The 17,241-nt window shown below is 62.6% G+C and overlaps 2 protein-coding genes across 3 annotated transcripts; both read left to right on the forward strand.

Annotated features, from left to right (window-relative positions):
• Nucleotides 1-374: 374 nt before the first annotated feature.
• LOC125627870 (uncharacterized) lies at nucleotides 375-6,438 on the forward strand. The gene is made up of 3 exons (XM_048832448.2): nucleotides 375-594; nucleotides 1,771-4,751; nucleotides 6,080-6,438. The coding sequence occupies exons 2-3, from the start codon at nucleotides 2,068-2,070 to the stop codon at nucleotides 6,240-6,242; spliced, it is 2,847 nt and encodes a 948-aa protein (XP_048688405.2). The 5' UTR covers nucleotides 375-594; nucleotides 1,771-2,067; the 3' UTR covers nucleotides 6,243-6,438.
• A 116-nt stretch (nucleotides 6,439-6,554) lies between these two features.
• Nucleotides 6,555-16,839, forward strand: LOC125627886 (neuronal pentraxin-1-like). 2 transcript variants are annotated; one of them, XM_075122414.1, is made up of 6 exons: nucleotides 6,555-7,959; nucleotides 12,902-12,960; nucleotides 13,590-13,798; nucleotides 15,410-15,657; nucleotides 15,907-16,086; nucleotides 16,209-16,839. In XM_075122414.1, the coding sequence occupies exons 1-6, from the start codon at nucleotides 7,408-7,410 to the stop codon at nucleotides 16,416-16,418; spliced, it is 1,458 nt and encodes a 485-aa protein (XP_074978515.1). In that variant the 5' UTR covers nucleotides 6,555-7,407; the 3' UTR covers nucleotides 16,419-16,839. The 2 variants fall into 2 exon arrangements, with proteins under 2 accessions (XP_074978515.1, XP_048688441.1); XM_048832484.2 differs by lacking the exon at nucleotides 12,902-12,960 and having other exon boundaries at nucleotides 13,585-13,798.
• The last annotated feature ends 402 nt before the right edge of the window (nucleotides 16,840-17,241 follow it).

Below are 17,241 nucleotides of genomic sequence, written 5' to 3' on the forward strand. Positions count from 1 at the left end.
GGCTCTGCAGGGGGCGCTGGGCTGCTGGGAGCGGGGCGGGGGGCTCAGCGGGGGGCGCTGGGCTGCGGGGAGCGGGTGGGGGGCTCAGCGGGGGGCGCTGGGCTGCGGGGAGCGGGGCGGGGAGCGGGGCAGGGGGCTCAGCGGGGGGCGCTGGGCTGCGGGGAGCGGGGCGGGAGGCTCAGCGGGGGGCGCTGGGCTGCGGGGAGCGGGGCGGGGGGCTCAGCGGGGGGCGCTGGGCTGCCGGGAGCGGGTGGGGGGCGCTGGGCTGCGGGGAGCGGGGCTCAGCGGGGGGCGCTGGGCTGCGGGGAGCGGGGCGGGGGGCTCAGCGGGGGGCGCTGGGCTGCCGGGAGCGGGGCGGGGGGCAGCAGGGCGGGGAGAGGCTCAGTGGGGGTCAGTGACCCCTGTGGGGGAGGGCGCCCCCTTTTGCACACCCTGCGCATACGCCTGGGTGCTGCAATTTCCGCAGCAAGTTTCTGATGGTGTCGGCGCGTTGCACAGTGAGGAAGTAGCGGCCAGCGACGCCCGGAGACAAGTTTTGACTCATCCCAGGAGTCGGGACAGGTGGTGCCGAAAGTCTGAGCTCTGAGATAGCAGGTGAGAGAGAGGCAGGAGGCTGCGGGTCGGGAGTGAGGGGCACCAGCAGAGCTGGGGGGGGGCTGGGGGGGGCAGGAGCTCAGGGCTGGGCTAGCAGGGGGCTGCGGGTCGGGAGTGAGGGGCACCAGCCAAGTTGGGGGTCTGGTCACATAGACATCCCCCCTCCCACCATGCACTTGCAGGCCCCTAGATGCCCCCAATCCCCCCCTCCACCTTCCCCCGGCAGCCCTCAGCAAGGATGGGACAGCTTCAACCCAGACCACGAAGGCCCTTGGGGAGCCCATCCCCCAGCTGAGACCCCCCCCCGACGGCATCCCGGGGGACAGTGTCCCTCGAGGTGCTGGGTCAGAGCCCTGGCGGGGGGGGGTGGCGGCAGTGGGGGGGGGGGGGGTGACGACTCAGTTCCCAGAGCTGGTTTCATTTGCAACCACAAGAAAGGTAGAGCGAAGAGTGGCGGGGGGGGGGGGCAGGGGGGATCAGCAGCTGCGATTTCCTGCCACTAGGGGGCACAATTGCATCCAAAGACCCCCCCCCCCCCAAAACCCCTCCAGCCTGGCCAGGAGGCAGCCATTATCTATGCCCCCCCCCAACAGCCCCTGCTCTGGGACCGGATGGGAGCCGGTGCCCCCTAGAGGGAAAGGCCCCGTGCCCCATTCCCCACCCGCCTGAGCCAGCCAGTCCCCGCCCTGGGGCGGCTGCCAATACTGCCCCTGCTTAGCCCGGATTTAAGCCCTTTCCGGTCATTAGCTCCCTGAGTCCACGGACCTCCGGGCTGCAGAGCGAATTTCCTGTGCCCGGCTTTGCAGAAGGGAAGTGAAATGGAGAAATTACGTCTGACCCCGTGAGGTCACACACAGATGGTGTTAGCTGAGGGAACAGGACCCAGTCCCCCTCTAACCACTAGCCCACCCCTCCTCTCCCTGAGCTGGGGAGAGAACCCAGGAGTCCGGGCTCCCAGCCTCCCCCCTCTAATCACTAGACCCCACTCTCCTCCCTGAGCTGGGGAGAGAACCCAGGAGTCCGGGCTCCCAGCCTCCCCCCTCTAATCACTAGACCCCACTCTCCTCCCTGAGCTGGGGAGAGAACCCAGGAGTCCGGGCTTCCAGCCCCCCCCCCCCCCCCCCCCGCAACTCTAACCACTAGTGACGGGAGTGCAATTTGTTTTTCTCGTTGCAGGTGTCTGTGTGCCGGGTCGCTCGGCTCAGCCCCAGCCGGGGGCAGGAAACGGGGGCTCTTTTAAGGCGCCTGCCATCGGATTGGGGTGGCAATCCTTGGGAGTGGGGGGGGGTGTAGCTAGAAGCCCTGGCCCCAGGTCACTCGCTGCCGGGAGTGGGTGGAGGTCACTGGGTGCGGGGGTCAGCGGGTGGGGTGGGGGGCGTAAGCGGGGCGTGTTCTGTGCTGTGCCAGTCCCAGGCGTGCACACACACAACCAGCAGAGGGCAGCACACACAGCCCCCCCCGCCCCCCTCCGCCATGCCCCTGGCCCTGCCCCTCTGGCTCCTTGCAGCCGTCCTCTGTGCCCGCCATGCCAGCGCCTTCGGCTTTGCCTGGTGCCAGCTGCCCTACGAGCTGCCAGGCTACGCCAGCTGCGCCGGGCACGGCATCACCCAGCTGGGCCCGGCCATCGCCCTGCTGCCCAACTCCACCCTCTGGCTCAACGCCTCCCAGAACGCCCTGCAGGACCTGGCGCCCGCCACCTTCGCCCACCTGCCCCGCCTGCGGGAGCTGCGGCTCGACCTCAACCGCCTCCACGCCCTGCAGATCGGCGCCTTCCAGGGCCTGCAGGAGCTGGAGCTGCTGGACCTCAGCCAGAACCGGCTGGCGGCCCTGGGCCCCGCGGCGCTGGCGGGGCTGACGGGCCTGCGGGTCCTGCTTCTGAGGGGCAACGCCCTGGCCGCCCTGCACCCTGCCGCCCTGGCGGCCCAGCCCGGTCTGCAGGAGCTCCAGCTGCCCCACAATCAGCTCTCCCGGCTCCAGGAGGTGGCCGCGGTCGCCAGCGGCTTGGTCAACCTCTCCCTCCTCAACCTGGACTCCAACCGGATCTCCGCCCCGTGCCCTGGCCCCGGCCTGCTCTCTATGCCCTTCCTGCGGGACCTCAACCTGAGGAACAACAGCATCGCCTGGCTGGACCTCGCCCACTGCTCCCTGCCCAGCCTGCGCTCTCTCAACCTGACCCACAACAACATGAGTCGGCTGGAGGCCGGTTCCTTCGGCGCCGTGCCCGGCCTGGAGGAGCTGAGTTTGGACGAAAACCCCCTCAACATCTCCTACCTCCTGGGCCTGCCGCTGCCCAACCTCACAGCCCTGCACTGGTCCAGCATGCGCCCGGTGCTGGACGCGGACCTCGGGCTGGCCTGCCAGGTCTTGGGGAGCCTGCCGGCGCTGACCACCCTGGACATCAAACACTCCAAGCTCCCGCCGTCCCGGCTGGGCCAACTGGGCGCTTGCACCAACCTGACCTGGCTGGACCTGTCCACCACCCCGCTGAGCCAGCTGGAGGGGGGCGTCTTCCGCTCGTTCCCCCGCCTGGAGTCCCTCTCGCTGGACAAGTGCAAGGTCAAGCGGCTGAAGCAGAGTGCCTGGGGCGGGTCGCTGCCCTGGCTCCGGGTCCTCGTCCTGCGACGCAACCACCTCACCAAGCTGGAAGACCGCGTCTTCCGGCCCCTCGGCAGCTTGGCCCACCTGGACCTGTCCAGGAACCGCCTGACCTACATCTACAAGGGGTCCTTTCTGGGCATGACCTCCCTGAGGACCTTGCTTCTGCAGGGCTGCCAGCTGGCGGCCGTCACCCGCGACACCTTCGCCTACACCCGCAAGCTGGAGACCCTGGACCTGAGTGACAACAACCTCCAGTACATCAAGACCTCTGCCTTCCTGAGCCTCCACCGTCTCCGCACCCTGCTGCTCTCCGGCAACCGCATCCTCACCCTCCAGAAAGGGGCCTTCAAGGGCCTCACCTCCCTCCGCCACCTCTCGCTGGCCCAGAACAGCCTCTACAAACTCTCCCAGGGCTCCTTCCTGGGCCTGAAGGCCCTGGAGACCCTGGACCTCAGCCGCAACCGCCTCCTGGCCTACTGCAAGTACGACTCGCCTGCCCCCTTCGCCAGCCTGCCGGCCCTGCGGGGCCTGGATCTCAGCTCGCAGGAGGCCCGGCCCCCCGTCCGGCTGCCCTCCAAACTCTTCCAAGGGCTGGGGAACCTCCAGGAGCTCAGCCTGAGGGACAACCCCAGCGGCGTCTTCCTCAACCTCTCGCTGGCTCCCTTGGCCAGCCTCCGCTCCCTGGATCTCTCCGACATCTACCCCGGCCGGGAAGGGCTCTTCAGCCTCCGCCCGGGGCTCTTCCGAGGCCTGGGCGGCCTGCGGCGGCTCCAGCTGGACGGCAGCTCCCTCCGGGACCTGCCCGGCGAGGTCTTCTCCAGCCTGGCCTCCCTGGAGTGGCTCTCGCTGCGGGAGAACGGGCTGCGGAACGTGAGCCGGGCCCCGCTGGCCCACCTGCCCGCGCTGCGCTACCTGGACGTGGCCGGCAACCCCTTGGCCTGCTCCTGCGAGAACGCCTGGTTCCAGAACTGGTCGGCGGCGGAGCCGGGGGTCCAGGTGGCCCTGCTGGGCTCCTACCTCTGCCTGGGGCCCGGCGTGAGCCAGGGGCTCTTCCAAGCCCACGATCTCGCCTTCTGCTGGGCGGACCTGGGCGCGGTCTTCTTCGCGGGGTCGTTCGCCGCCACCTTCCTGGCGCTGGCGGGGTCCCTGGCCGGGGCCAAGCTGGGCTGGACCCTGCGCTACGGCTACTACCTGCTGCGGGCCTGGGGCCGGGGCCGGCTGCGGCGGGGCCGGTGGGGCTACCAGTACGACGCCTACGTCTCCTGCTGCCCCGAGGACGAGGCCTGGGCGGTGCGCACGCTGCTGGCCAAGCTGGAGGAGGAAGGGCGGCCCCGGCTCCGGCTCTGCTTCGGGCCCCGCGACTTCGCCCCCGGGGCCTATTACCTGGACAACGTGCAGCAGGGCGTGAGCAGCAGCCGCAAGGCCCTGTGCCTGCTGAGTGCCCGCGCCCTGGAGAGTGAGTGGTGCTCACTGGAGATCCAGCTGGCCTGCGCCCGCACCTACGACCAGGGCCACGACCCGCTGGTCGTCGTCTTCCTCGAGGACATCCCCAACTACCGGTGAGGTTCCCCCGGCGGCTAGCCTGGCCCCACCTCTCCCAGCTGGGGGCGCTGTGGGGAGTGGGAGGGGGGAGCTGGCGGCGGGGGGAGCTCCCGGGGGCGCTGTGGGGAGCCGTGGGGGGGGGGCTGGCAGGAGGGGGAGCTCCTGGGGGCGCGTGGGGAACGGGAGGGGTGCTGGCTGTGGGGAGTGGGAGGGAGCTGGCTGCGGGGGGAGCTCCCAGGGGAGCTGTGAGGAGCCGGGGGGGGGGGGCGCTGGCTGCGGGGGGAGCTCCCGGGGGCGCTGTGGGGAACGGGAGGGAGCTGGTTGCGGGGGGAGCTCCCGGGGGCGCTGTGGGGAGCCGGGAGGGGGGTTGGCTGTGGGGGGAGCTCCCGGGGGCGCTGTGGGGAGTGGGAGGGGGGTTGGCTGTGGGGGGAGCTCCCGGGGGTGCTGTGGGGAGCCGTTGGGGGGGGGCTGGCAGGAGGGGGAGCTCCTGGGGGCGCGTGGGGAACGGGAGGGGTGCTGGCTGTGGGGGAGCTCCTGGGGGCGCGTGGGGAACGGGAGGGGTGCTGGCTGTGGGGGGAGCTGTGGGGAGTGGGAGGGAGCTGGCTGCGGGGGGAGCTCCCGGGGGCGCTGTGGGGAGCCGGGAGGGGGGTTGGCTGTGGGGGGAGCTCCCGGGGGCGCTGTGGGGAGTGGGAGGGGGGTTGGCTGTGGGGGGAGCTCCCGGGGGTGCTGTGGGGAGCCGTGGGGGGGGGGCTGGCAGGAGGGGGAGCTCCTGGGGGCGCGTGGGGAACGGGAGGGGTGCTGGCTGTGGGGGAGCTCCTGGGGGCGCGTGGGGAACGGGAGGGGTGCTGGCTGTGGGGGGAGCTGTGGGGAGTGGGAGGGAGCTGGCTGCGGGGGGAGCTCCCGGGGGCACTGTGGGGAACGGGAGGGAGCTGGTTGCGGGGGGAGCTCCTGGGAGCGCTGTGGGGATCCAAGGAGGGCGCCGGCTGCGGGGAGAGCTCCCGCGGGCGCCGTGGGGAGCGGGAGGGGGGCGCTGGCTGTGGGGGGAGCTCCCAGTGGCGCTGTGGGGAGCGAGAGGGGGGCTGGCTGCGGGGGGAGCACCTGCGGGCGCCGTGGGGAGCGGGGGGGGGCGCTGGCCTTGGGGAGCAGGAGGGTGGGCGCTGGCTGCGGGGGGAGCTCCCGGGGGCGCTGTGGGGAGCGGGAGGGTGGGCGCTGGCTGCGGGGGGAGCTCCCGGGGGTACTCTGGGGAGCAGGAAGGGGGCTGGCTGTGGGGGGAGCTCCTGGGGGCGCCGTGGGGAGCGGGTGCCATGGGCCTTGGGGCTCAGATCTCGGCCTCTTGCCCCCGCAGCCTCTCCCCCTACCACCGCCTGCGGAGGCTGGTGAAGCAGGGCAGCTACCTGCACTGGCCGGAGCAGCCCGAGGCCCAGGCCGTCTTCTGGACCCAGCTGCGGGAGGCCCTGGGGGCCAGCGAGGAAGCCGGGGGGATGGTGCAGTTCAACCTGGCCGAGTAACCCCAGCCGGGGGCTGTGGGGAGAGAACCACACCCCAGCCTCTGCAGCCGGTGCAGTCCGAGACTCCCCTTCAGCCTGGAGCGGTACGAGGACGATGACACGGCGGCGTGTGGGGCTTGTTCCAGCCAGCAGGAGGCAGCGACCCCCACCACAATGTATGTAGGCGCTCTACAGAATAAAGCTGGATTGTTTCCTGTGTTATAGCCAACAGCCCATGGCTTGGGGGGGGCACGGGGGAGGGCTTAACTGGCCCAAGGCCCCCTGGTGCAAATCTGGACTACCTCCAGTGCAGTCAGGGGTGACTCCGGATTGACTCCAGGGGGCTGAGATCAGAACCCGACCCTGCCCCCCGTGCAGTCAGGTGTGACTCCGGATCGACCCTGGGATAGCAGAGATCAGAACCCGGTGCTGTCCCCACTGCAATCAGGGGTGACAATGGATCGACCCCAGGGGGCTGAGATCAGAACCCAACCCTGCCCCCTGTGCAGTCAGGGGTGACTCCGGATCGACCCTGGGATAGCAGAGATCAGAACCCGGTGCTGTCCCCACTGCAATCGGGGTGACAATGGATCGACCCCAGGGGGCTGAGATCAGAACCCGACCCTGCCCCCTGTGCAGTCAGGGGTGACTCCGGATCGACCCTGGGATAGCAGAGATCAGAACCCGGTGCTGTCCCCACTGCAGTCAGGGGTGACTCCAGATCGATCCCCGGGAAGCTGCGCTTGAGTCTGGGCGTGCACCCCCTCCCGCGCCGTGCTGGGGGCTCATCCCCGCTGTCCCGGCGTGTCACTTCCCCTCCCTAAATCCCTCCCAGTTCGTTAGCATCCTTTGAGCTGCCAAAAGCCCCTGACCCCTGCCAGCTTGGCTGTAGGACGCCTGGGTCCCGTTGCCAGAGGCGGAGGGGTGGGGGGAGCTTTGCCACGGCTCCTTAAGCCCATTAACCTGCCTGTCTAATTCCCCCGTCTCCGGGGAGACGGGCACCCTCCGCCCATCACCAGGGGATTTGGGAAATCAAGGCGGACGGGACAGTAGCGGGGGTGGGGGGTGGCGAGAAAAAGAAAAGTCCCAGCTGCTTGCCGAGCCAAGCGGCCGCGGGCACAGATTGTCCGGGCGCCTCCGTGGGAGGAAGGCTGGGGCGGTGGCGAGGGGTCCGGCGGGTGCCGGGATGCGGCTGGCCTGGGCTCTCCTCTGGGCCCTCTGCTGGGTGCCCGGCGGCAGGGGGGAGTATGCCCTGCCCAAGTTCGTCTGCAGCCCCATGCCCCTGGAGCCGGAGACGGGCTGCCAGCAGGCCCCGCAGCCGCGGGCCGGGGGGCACTGGGCGGGCACGCTGGAGGAGGCCAAAGAGACCATCCTGCACCTGCGGGAGACGGTGGTGCACCAGAAGGAGACCATCCTGGACCAGCGGGAGACGGTGCGGGAGCTGACGGCCAAGCTGAGCCGGTGCGAGGGCCGGGCGGGCGGGGAGCCCGGGCTGGACGGGCACGAGGACAACCTGAGCCACGGGCACCGGGAGGGGGCCGGCCGGGAGAACGAGTACCCCCACTTCGGGCACCGCGAGCACCCCGAGTCCCTGGGTGGTGCCGGGAGCGAGGCCGCCTTCCGCAAGGCCAGCGCCACCCCCAACACCATGGAGGACCCCCCCCGGGAGGTGCCCGCCGGCCCCCCCCAGCTGGAGCGCATGCTGGAGTCGCTCAAGGAGAGGCTGGAGCACCTCCAGGTAAGGGGGGGATTGGCCCCCCCAGCCAACAACCCCCCCACTAACCCCCACCAACCCAACCCTCCCATCAACCCCCTCCTCGCTGACCCCCAGCCCCCCCACCATCAATCCCCCTCCTCACTGACCCCCAGGCCCCCCAACCCTCTCATCCACCCCCCTCCTCACTGACCCCCAGGTCCCCCAACCCTCTCTTCAACCCTTCTCCTCACTGACCCCCAGCGCCCCCAGCCATTGACTCCCCCTCCTCACTGACCCCCAGTCCCTCTCCCATTTACCCCCTCCTCCCAACCCTCCCATCAACCCCCCTCCTGACTGACCCCCAGCCCTCCCGACCACTCCCACTGACCCTCACTGACACCCCAGCTCCCCCCACACCCCAACCATTGACCCCCATCCCCTTCCCATGGACCCATCCCACCTCTTTGCCTCCCCCTCTTACCTTCCCCAGTGACCCCAGGCCCCTGCCTATTAACCTCTCCCCTTTGCCCACTGACCCCTATCATCTGCCCCCCCCACCAGTGCCCCCCCTCCACACCCTGGACTCATTCTAGGAGGGGCTGGAGCATCAGCAGATACTGTGGGGCCCCATTCACCCCCCCCCACGCCCCAGCCACCTCCTCCCTAAATGCTGCAGTGGCTCAATGAGCAGCCCGCTCCCCCCCACCCCACCCTATCAGTCCCCAGCTGTCACCCCCATAACCTCCCTTCTCACCCTGCGGCAGGATCACCCCCTATGATAGGGTAGGGTCAGCCCCCTACCCCATCCCCCTGCATCCTTGGCCATTGCTTGCCCAGCCCCTCCCCCATTACCTCAGTTTACACCCCCCACCCCTTCCTCCATCTCAACCTCTCTTATCCCTCCCCCAATTAGGAACCTCATGGCCTGCTGCCCCCACCCCCCTGTGATCACTCGCCCCCACCCCCCTCCCAGAGCCAGAGATAGAACCCAGGAGTCCAGGCTCCCAGCCCCCTGCCTCCGGCTTTAACTAATTAAGTAGAAACAGCCCCCAAATCCGAGCCCGGAGGAATTACCTGATTGATCCTATTTCAAGACCATCTGCCAAGACCCCAGTTAAGACCCCTTTGCCCTTGAATTACTGGGACCGTTCTGGAAGACTAACGTATTCCATGGGGTCCTGGGATGCAGCCAGCCAGTCCCTGCCCTGGGGCCGGATGGGAGCCGGCGCCCCCTAGAGGGGACGGGCCCCGAGCCCCATTCCCCGCCCCCCCTGAGCCAGCCCACCTGCCCTGGAGCAAATCAGAGCTGGCGCCCCCAGAGGGCAAAGGCGCCGTGCCCCATTCCTCAAGGCGCAAGAGACGGGAGTGGGGTCTAGTGGTTAGAGTCGAAGCTCCAAGGCCCGAGGCCGGCCCCCAGCTGGTCCCAGGGCCAGCGTTCAGAGGAACAGCCCAACGCTGCCGGTGAGGGAGAATCCACCGCCCGCCCGGCCCGTCGTCCCGCTGGTTAATTCCTCTCCCCGTGAGAAATGTGCACATTGTTTCCCGCGGGAATGTGTCTCGCTTCCACATCCAGCCCTGGGATCGGGCTCGACCTTCCTCTGCTACAGGGGAGAGTCGGTTACTGAATATTCGTGCCCCACGGAAGGAAGGGCAGCTGGGAGTCAGGACTCCTGGGGTCTCTCCTTGGCTCTGGGAGGGGAGTAGGGTCTAAATGAGGATCAGGCTGCCTGCCCCCCAGCACCGTACAAAGGCTGCTCAGGGGGCATCAGTGGGTTTGGGGCACCTGCGTGGGAGGAGGGGGATGGATTAGCGGGAGCAGCTCGGGTCCCAGACGGAGCATTCAGCTAAATATAAACCCCCTTGGCTTCTTCCTTCCTGCTTGTCCCTTCTTAGCGCGTCTGGGAAGCGTAAACAGCCTGGCTCGTGGGGGGAAGGGGTCAGATTCCCCCCCCCCATGACAGGGGTGTTTGGGGAGGAGATCAGGGCCTCAGCTGGGCACTGGGCCTAAATACCAGGCCAGGCGGGTCTGGGGGGGTCTCCCTTAATGTTGCGTCCGGCTGGGTTAGATCTCGGCTTGACGGCTCTGGCCGGCCTGCCCCCACAGCATGGTGGGAGGGGAGTGGGGCCTAGCGGAGGAGCTTCTCCCAAAATCAGGATTCTGAGGGAAAAAATAATGAAGCAAAGGCTGTGAGGGGAGAAAAAGCCTTGAGTTGCCTGTATAGCAAAGCTCGGCGCCTGGGCAACAACCAAGAGGCCTGGTGGATGAAAGGGAAATCCACGCCACCAATGGCACGCCCTGTTTCCGCCTCAACACGGAAGGAAATGATCTACGCTTTGGGATCAATGGCCTAACAGATAAAGAACAAGAAGGGTTATTAGTTGGAGTCTGCTACAGGCCCCTCAAATCACACTAGGGACCAGAGTGAACAACAACTTATGCCCCCTATAATGTATAGGAACAAAAGCTGCATGATCACTGGGGCTTCAATTTGGGTAATATACTCTGGAGGCCATGTGCTGCCAACACAAAATCATTCTGGGAATTTCTCAACATCTTAGCTGACAATTTCCTATCTCAAATGCTGTAGCCACTGACATGGGAGAATTCTGGATAAAATTTCATCCTAACAGAGAATGAGGAACCGATCACGGAGCTAGACATTAATGATGGCTCTGGTACAAGGGACCCAGGCTTTATGGTATTCATAATGTGCAAACAGAGTAAAGTCCAGAGTCCAAAGCTGAAAATAATTATAAGCCAAATGAGCTGGAAGGAAGAATTTAATCAGAAAAATGTGAATGATCATTGGAAATTGCCTAAGAACACTAAATCAGAAGGCCAAAAACCACAGCTGAGGAAGAAGGCTGTGCTGGTTAACAACACAACCTTAGAGCGGAAGTGAAGGCAGATAGCGAGATTGATAGGTATAACAACTAGAATTTAGGGGAAGCTCATAGTAATGCATATAAATCAGAAGCAACGGGGAGGTTGATAGTAATGAATATAAATCAGAAGCAAAGGAGAAGCTGACAATAATGAATATAAATCAGAAGCAAAGGAGAAGCTGACAGTAATGACTATAAATCAGAAACTATGAATTGTAGAAAATTGATAAGGGAAGCAAAGAGACAGAAGTAGCTAGGTAGTAGTAGCTAACTCCAGCAGAGTTAGGTGCAAAAAGAAGGAAGTGTTTTTAAGTATATTAAATATAAAAAGAATCCTGGCAATGGAATTGGTCCATTTCTAGATGGAAATGGTAGAATTATGAACAATAAAGCAGAAAAGGTAGAATTGTTCAACAAATATTTCTGTTGTGTATTTGAGGAAAAATAGATGATGGCCTATCATATGATACCATACTTTCCATTCCACTAGTATCTCAGGAGGATGGTAAACAGCAGCAACTACAGTTAGACTTTTAAAATCAGCAGGTCCAGATAACTTGCAACCAAGAGTTTTAAAAGAGCTAGCTGAGGTGCTCTCTGCACCATTAATGTTGATTTCCAGTAAGTCTTGGAGCACTGGGAAAGTTGCATAAGACTGGAAGAAACCTAATGTGCCACTATTTAAAAAGCATAAAGCATATGACCCCGGGCAGTTCCAGGCCTGTCGATCTGACATCAATCCCTAGCACGTTAATGGAGTCAAGTATCAGAGGGGTAGCTATGTTAGTCTGGATCTGTAAAAGCGGCAAAGAGTCCTGTGGCACCTTATAGACTAATAGACATATTGGAGCATAAGCTTTTATGGGTGAATACCCACTTCGTCAGATGCATGTAGTGGAAATTTCCAGAGGCAGCTATAAATATGCAAGCAAGACTCAGGCTAGGGATAACGAGGTTAGTTCAATCAGGGAGGATGAGGCCCTCTTCTAGCAGTTGAGGTGTGAATACCAAGGGAGGAGAAACTGCTTTTGTAGTTGGCGAGCCAGTCACCGTCTTTGTTTAATCCTGATCTGATGGTGTCAAGTTAATGGAGTGACTGATACAGGACTCAATAAAGAATTGAAGGAGGGCAATGTACTTAAAGCCAATCAGCACGGGTTTATGGGAAATAGATCCTGTCAAACTGACTTGATCTCGCTTTTGGCTGAGACGACAAGTTTGGGTGCTAACGATAACCGAGTTGCTGTAATATACCGCCACTGCTGGGCGGCGTTTCGCGCGGTAGCACACGGCATTTTGATTAAAAACTCCAGGCCGCTATAAACCAGCACGGCCCACGCAGACGTGGACTAAAAACCGGCCAACGCTAAGTCTCAAAACATGACTGCAAACAGGGCGTCGCCATCGAGCGGGCGTTTCTACTGGGGTCCCGCAAGGATTGGCCCTGGTCCTGAGGCGAGTTAACGTTTTCGACCTGGAAGAAAACGTGAAATTGTCACTGGTGACTTTTACACAGGACACGACAGCTGAGGATGGGGGTTAACTTCGTAAAGGACAGGGCGCAGCTACAGAGCTGGCTGGATCACTTGGTAAACTGGCCGCAAGCAATGTGGGTTTTCACATGGCTCAATGTCCCTGTATCCATCTAGGAACAAATGCTGGCCGGACTCCCAGGATGGGGCAGGGGGCTCTCTTCTGGGAAGCAGGAACTCTGGAAAAGATTTGGGGGTGGGTCGTAGCGGCCAATCAGTTGAACCTGAGCTACCCTGTGTGATGCGAAGGTCAAAAGGGCTAATGGGAACCTGGGAAGCATCCCCAGGGGAATCTCGAGTAGGAGCAGAGAGGTGGTTTGGCCCTGGGGCGACGCTGCGGGGCTCCTGCATCCGGTTCTGGTGCCCCCCCATCCAAGGAGAGCGTTGCTCGGTTGGCGAGGGGGCAGAGAAGAGCCACGGGGGTGATTAAAGAATTAGAAAACCCGCCTTAGAGCAAGAGGTGCCAGGAGTTCCAGCTATTTAGCTCGACAACGAGAAGGGGAAGGCGGGACTTGATCCCAATATGGAGGGGGAACAAATATTTAATAATGGGCTCTTCCGTCTAGCTGAGGACCCGATCTGTTGGCTGGAGGTTGAACCAAGACCCAATTGGACTGGAAATAAGGTGACAGTGAGCGCCATTTACCCAGGAGCGTGGTGGTTTCTCCATCACGGCCACGTTTTCAGTCAAGCGGGGCAATTTCTCTGAAAGGTCTTCCCTAGGAATTATTGCAGGGCAGGTCTCTGGCCTGTATGATACAGGTCAGACTAGGTGAGCACACTGGCCCTTCCTGGCTTTGGGATTTATGACTCTATGATCCAGGAGGGTGGCAGGGGGTGGGATGCTGGGCTAGATGGGCCAATGGGGCTAATCCAGGGTAGCAGGGACGGGGCGGGATACCAGGGTAGATGGGCCCATGGGGCTGATCCAGAGTAGCAGGGATGGGGCGGGATACCAGGGTAGATGGGCCCATGGGGATGATCCAGAGTAGCAGGTATGGGTGGGATACCAAGGTGGATGGGCCCATGGGGCTGATCCAGAGTAGCAGGGATGGGGCGGGATACCAGGGTAGATGGGCCCACGGGGATGATCCAGGGTAGCAGGTATGGGTGGGATACCAAGGTAGATGAGCCCATGGGCTGATCCAGGGTAGCAGGGACGGGGCGGGATACCAAGGTAGATGGGCACCGAGAGGATGATGGGTCTTGCTCACAGTCCCCTCCTCCCACCCCCACCCCCACCCCCCAGCGCAGCCGCAACAGTTCCCTGTTCTCCATCTCCCTGCGTGACGCCCTGCAGAAGAAAATCAGCATTTTGGAGCATCAGATCCAAGAGAAACTCAACGCCACCAAGCACCATGACCACAGCCACGAGGAGCCGCACCATGGCCACGGGGAGCCGCACCACGGTCACGAGGAGCTGCGGTGGCACAAGAACAGGGTCCACGGGCCTCATGAGAAGGGTGAGGGGCAGGGTTGCAGGGGCATCGACAGATGGATAGCGGGTGGTGGTGGGCATCAAAGGATCCAGACTGCAGCTGTGGATGGATGAATAGGACTCGCGGCAGGGATAGACGGGGGATAACGGAATAGACAGATGGGTGGAATTGTAGCTACAAAGCGAGATAGTTGCATGGATGGACTTATGGATGGCTGAATTGATAATTGAATGGATGGATGGAATCACTGATGGGTGAAGCTATGGATGGAGTGTTGAATGGATGGAGGAAATGGTACCTGGATGGATGGATGGATGGAGCATTGAATGGGTGGATGAAATGGTACATGGATGGATGGATGGATGGAGGAAATGAGGGATGGATCGATGGATGGAGCACTGAATGGATGGATGAACTGGTACCTGGATGGATGGATGGAAGGAGGAAATGAGGGATGGATCAATGGATGGATGGAGGAAATGAGGGATGGGTCAATGGATGGAGCGTTGAATGGATGGAGGAAATGGTACCTGGATGGATGGATGGAGCATTGAATGGGTGGATGAAATGATACATGGATGGATGGATGGAGGAAATGAGGGATGGATCGATGGATGGAGCGTTGAATGGGTGGAGGAAATGGTACCTGGATGGATGGATGGATGGAGCATTGAATGGGTGGATGAAATGGTACATGGATGGATGGATGGATGGAGGAAATGAGGGATGGATCGATGGATGGAGCACTGAATGGATGGATGAACTGGTACCTGGATGGATGGATGGAAGGAGGAAATGAGGGATGGATCAATGGATGGATGGAGGAAATGAGGGATGGGTCGATGGATGGAGCGTTGAATGGATGGAGGAAATGGTACCTGGATGGATGGATGGATGGAGCATTGAATGGGTGGATGAAATGGTACATGGATGGATGGATGGATGGAGGAAATGAGGGATGGATCGATGGATGGAGCACTGAATGGATGGAGGAAATGGTACCTGGATGGATGGATGGATGGAGCATTGAATGGGTGGATGAAATGGTACATGGATGGATGGATGGATGGAGGAAATGAGGGATGGATCGATGGATGGAGCACTGAATGGATGGATGAACTGGTACCTGGATGGATGGATGGAAGGAGGAAATGAGGGATGGATCAATGGATGGATGGAGGAAATGAGGGATGGGTCGATGGATGGAGCGTTGAATGGATGGAGGAAATGGTACCTGGATGGATGGATGGAGCATTGAATGGGTGGATGAAATGATACATGGATGGATGGATGGAGGAAATGAGGGATGGATCGATGGATGGAGCGTTGAATGGGTGGATTAAATGGTACATGGATGGATGGAGGAAATGAGGGATGGATCGATGGATGGATGGAGGAAATGAGGGATGGATCGATGGATGGAGCACTGAATGCATGGATGAAATGGTACCTGGATAGATGGATGGATGGATGGCTGAAATGAGGGCTGGCTACTTGAAGGAACAGCTGGAAGGAATGATGATTTGATGGATGTAGCAGTGCATGGGGAGATGGCTGACTGGCTATTGGCCAGAGTCCCCTCTCCCCCAGGGCTGGTTGTGTCTGGCCGCCCCGGCACTGACCTTGTCCCTCTAGGGCACAAGGCGGAGAAGCCAGACGAGGTTTTCCGTGTGGGCTTCCCCCTCCGCACCAACTACATGTACGTCAAGGTGAAGAGGACACTGCATCACGAGATCTTCGCCTTCACTGTCTGCCTCTGGCTCAAGTCCAGCTCGGCGCCTGGTGTTGGCACCCCCTTCTCCTACTCCGTGCCTGGCCAGGCCAACGAGCTGGTGCTCATTGAGTGGGGCAATAACCCCATGGAGCTGCTCATCAATGACAAGGTGTGGGGCTGGGGACTGCCATGGTCAGCAGAGGATGCGATGCTGCAGGGAGCTCAGCAGGGGAGCACTGGGCTGTGGGGCGGGGGGCTCAGCGGGGGGCGCTGGGCTGTAGGGAGCGGGACAGGGGGTTCAGCAGGGAGTGCTCAGCTGCAGGGAGCTGGGCGGGGGGGGCTCCCATCGTGGGTGGGGTTGGTGGGGGAGAGGCGAGCACTACCCTTAACCCTTTCCCCCCCACGCCCCAACCCCCAGGCTGCCACCTTGCCCCTGGCCATCCACGACGCCAAGTGGCACCACATCTGCGTGACCTGGTCGACGCGGGACGGCGTCTGGGAGAGCTACCAGGATGGGGTGCGACGGGGCAGCGGCGAGAACCTGGCCCCCTGGCACCCCATCAAGCCAGGGGGCATCTTCATCCTGGGGCAGGAGCAGGTAAGAGACCCCCCCACACACCCCAGGGCGAGAGCATCTGCTCCAGGGTTAGCCCCCTTGTCGGGTGGCTTGTGCCCTCCCTGGTCTACCCCTGGCCTCTCTGCTCTCCCCCCCCCCCACAGGATACGCTGGGCGGCCGGTTCGATGCCACGCAGGCCTTCATCGGGGAGCTGGCCGACTTCCACGTGTGGAGCCACGTCCTGGCGCCGGGCGAGGTCTACAGGCTGGCCACCTGCGCCGGCCACGCCCACGGGGACATTGTGGCCTGGGCTGAGGGCACCATGGAGCTGCACGGGGGGGTGGCCAAGCTGCCCTTCAATGCCTGCCACTGAGCCCTGGCCCACAGGGGGCTGGAGGCCCGGATGCCTGGGTTCTCTTCAGCTCAGGAAGAGGAGTGGGGGCTAGTGATGACAGCGGGGGAAGAACGGGGGGCTGGAAGCCAGGGCTCCTGGGTTCTATCCTTGCCTTTGGGAGAGAGGGGAGTGGAGTCTAGTTGTGTGAGGGGCTGGGAGGACGCCTGGGTTCTTTCCCCAAGTCTGGGAGAGGAGTGGGGTCTAGTGGTTAGAGCAGGGGGGCTGGGAGACCCCCTTCCTCTCCTGTTGTATACAGCTGTGGCTGTTGGCCTGGGGCTGGCGGTACATACGCGGTGTCCCGTGTCGTGTAGCTCGGCGCTGTTTTATGTAGGATTCGATGCTATTTTCTTCCTCGGAAAGGACAGAATAAACCTGCCAAGGGAGCAGCAGCTGCCCCAGCGCTGTGAGTCAGTGCTTTGTCTGAGTGCGCCAAATACCCAACACGCCCCACCCCAGAAGTGGCCGCATCCCACCAGCGGGCAAGGGGTCCCCCAGTGTTCCCTCTACTTTTTTACCTCAATCTGCAGAATGAACTACAAAACTCATGCGGCACGGGTGGGCCTGAAGGGTTTGGAGCATGGTGGGAGGCTCAGGGCTGGGGCAGAGGGTTGGAGTGTGTGGGGGGTGCAGGCTCTGGGGTGGGGCCAGGGATGAAGGGGTTGGGGTGCAGGAGGGAGCTCAGGGCTGGGGGTGTGTGAGGGCTCCAGCGGGGACTGCAGACTCTGTGGTGGGGCCAGGGATGAGGGATTTGGGGTGCAGGCTGCCCCAAGGAGAGAGGACTCCCCCCAGCCCTGTCTCGCCA

This window comes from Caretta caretta, chromosome 23, assembly GCF_965140235.1.
Source record: "Caretta caretta isolate rCarCar2 chromosome 23, rCarCar1.hap1, whole genome shotgun sequence".
Lineage (NCBI taxonomy): Eukaryota > Metazoa > Chordata > Testudines > Cheloniidae > Caretta > Caretta caretta.

Bases quoted from the DNA above. Each gene is read 5' to 3' on its own strand.
- LOC125627886 (XM_075122414.1), top strand. From the start codon at position 7,408: ATGCGGCTGGCCTGGGCTCTCCTCTGGGCCCTCTGCTGGGTGCCCGGC. The intron at 13,799-15,409 runs GTGAGGGGCAGG...TTGTCCCTCTAG, and splicing joins CCACGGGCCTCATGAGAAGG to GGCACAAGGCGGAGAAGCCA. The intron at 16,087-16,208 runs GTAAGAGACCCC...CCCCCCCCACAG, and splicing joins TCATCCTGGGGCAGGAGCAG to GATACGCTGGGCGGCCGGTT.
- LOC125627870 (XM_048832448.2), top strand. From the start codon at position 2,068: ATGCCCCTGGCCCTGCCCCTCTGGCTCCTTGCAGCCGTCCTCTGTGCC. The intron at 4,752-6,079 runs GTGAGGTTCCCC...TTGCCCCCGCAG, and splicing joins GAGGACATCCCCAACTACCG to CCTCTCCCCCTACCACCGCC.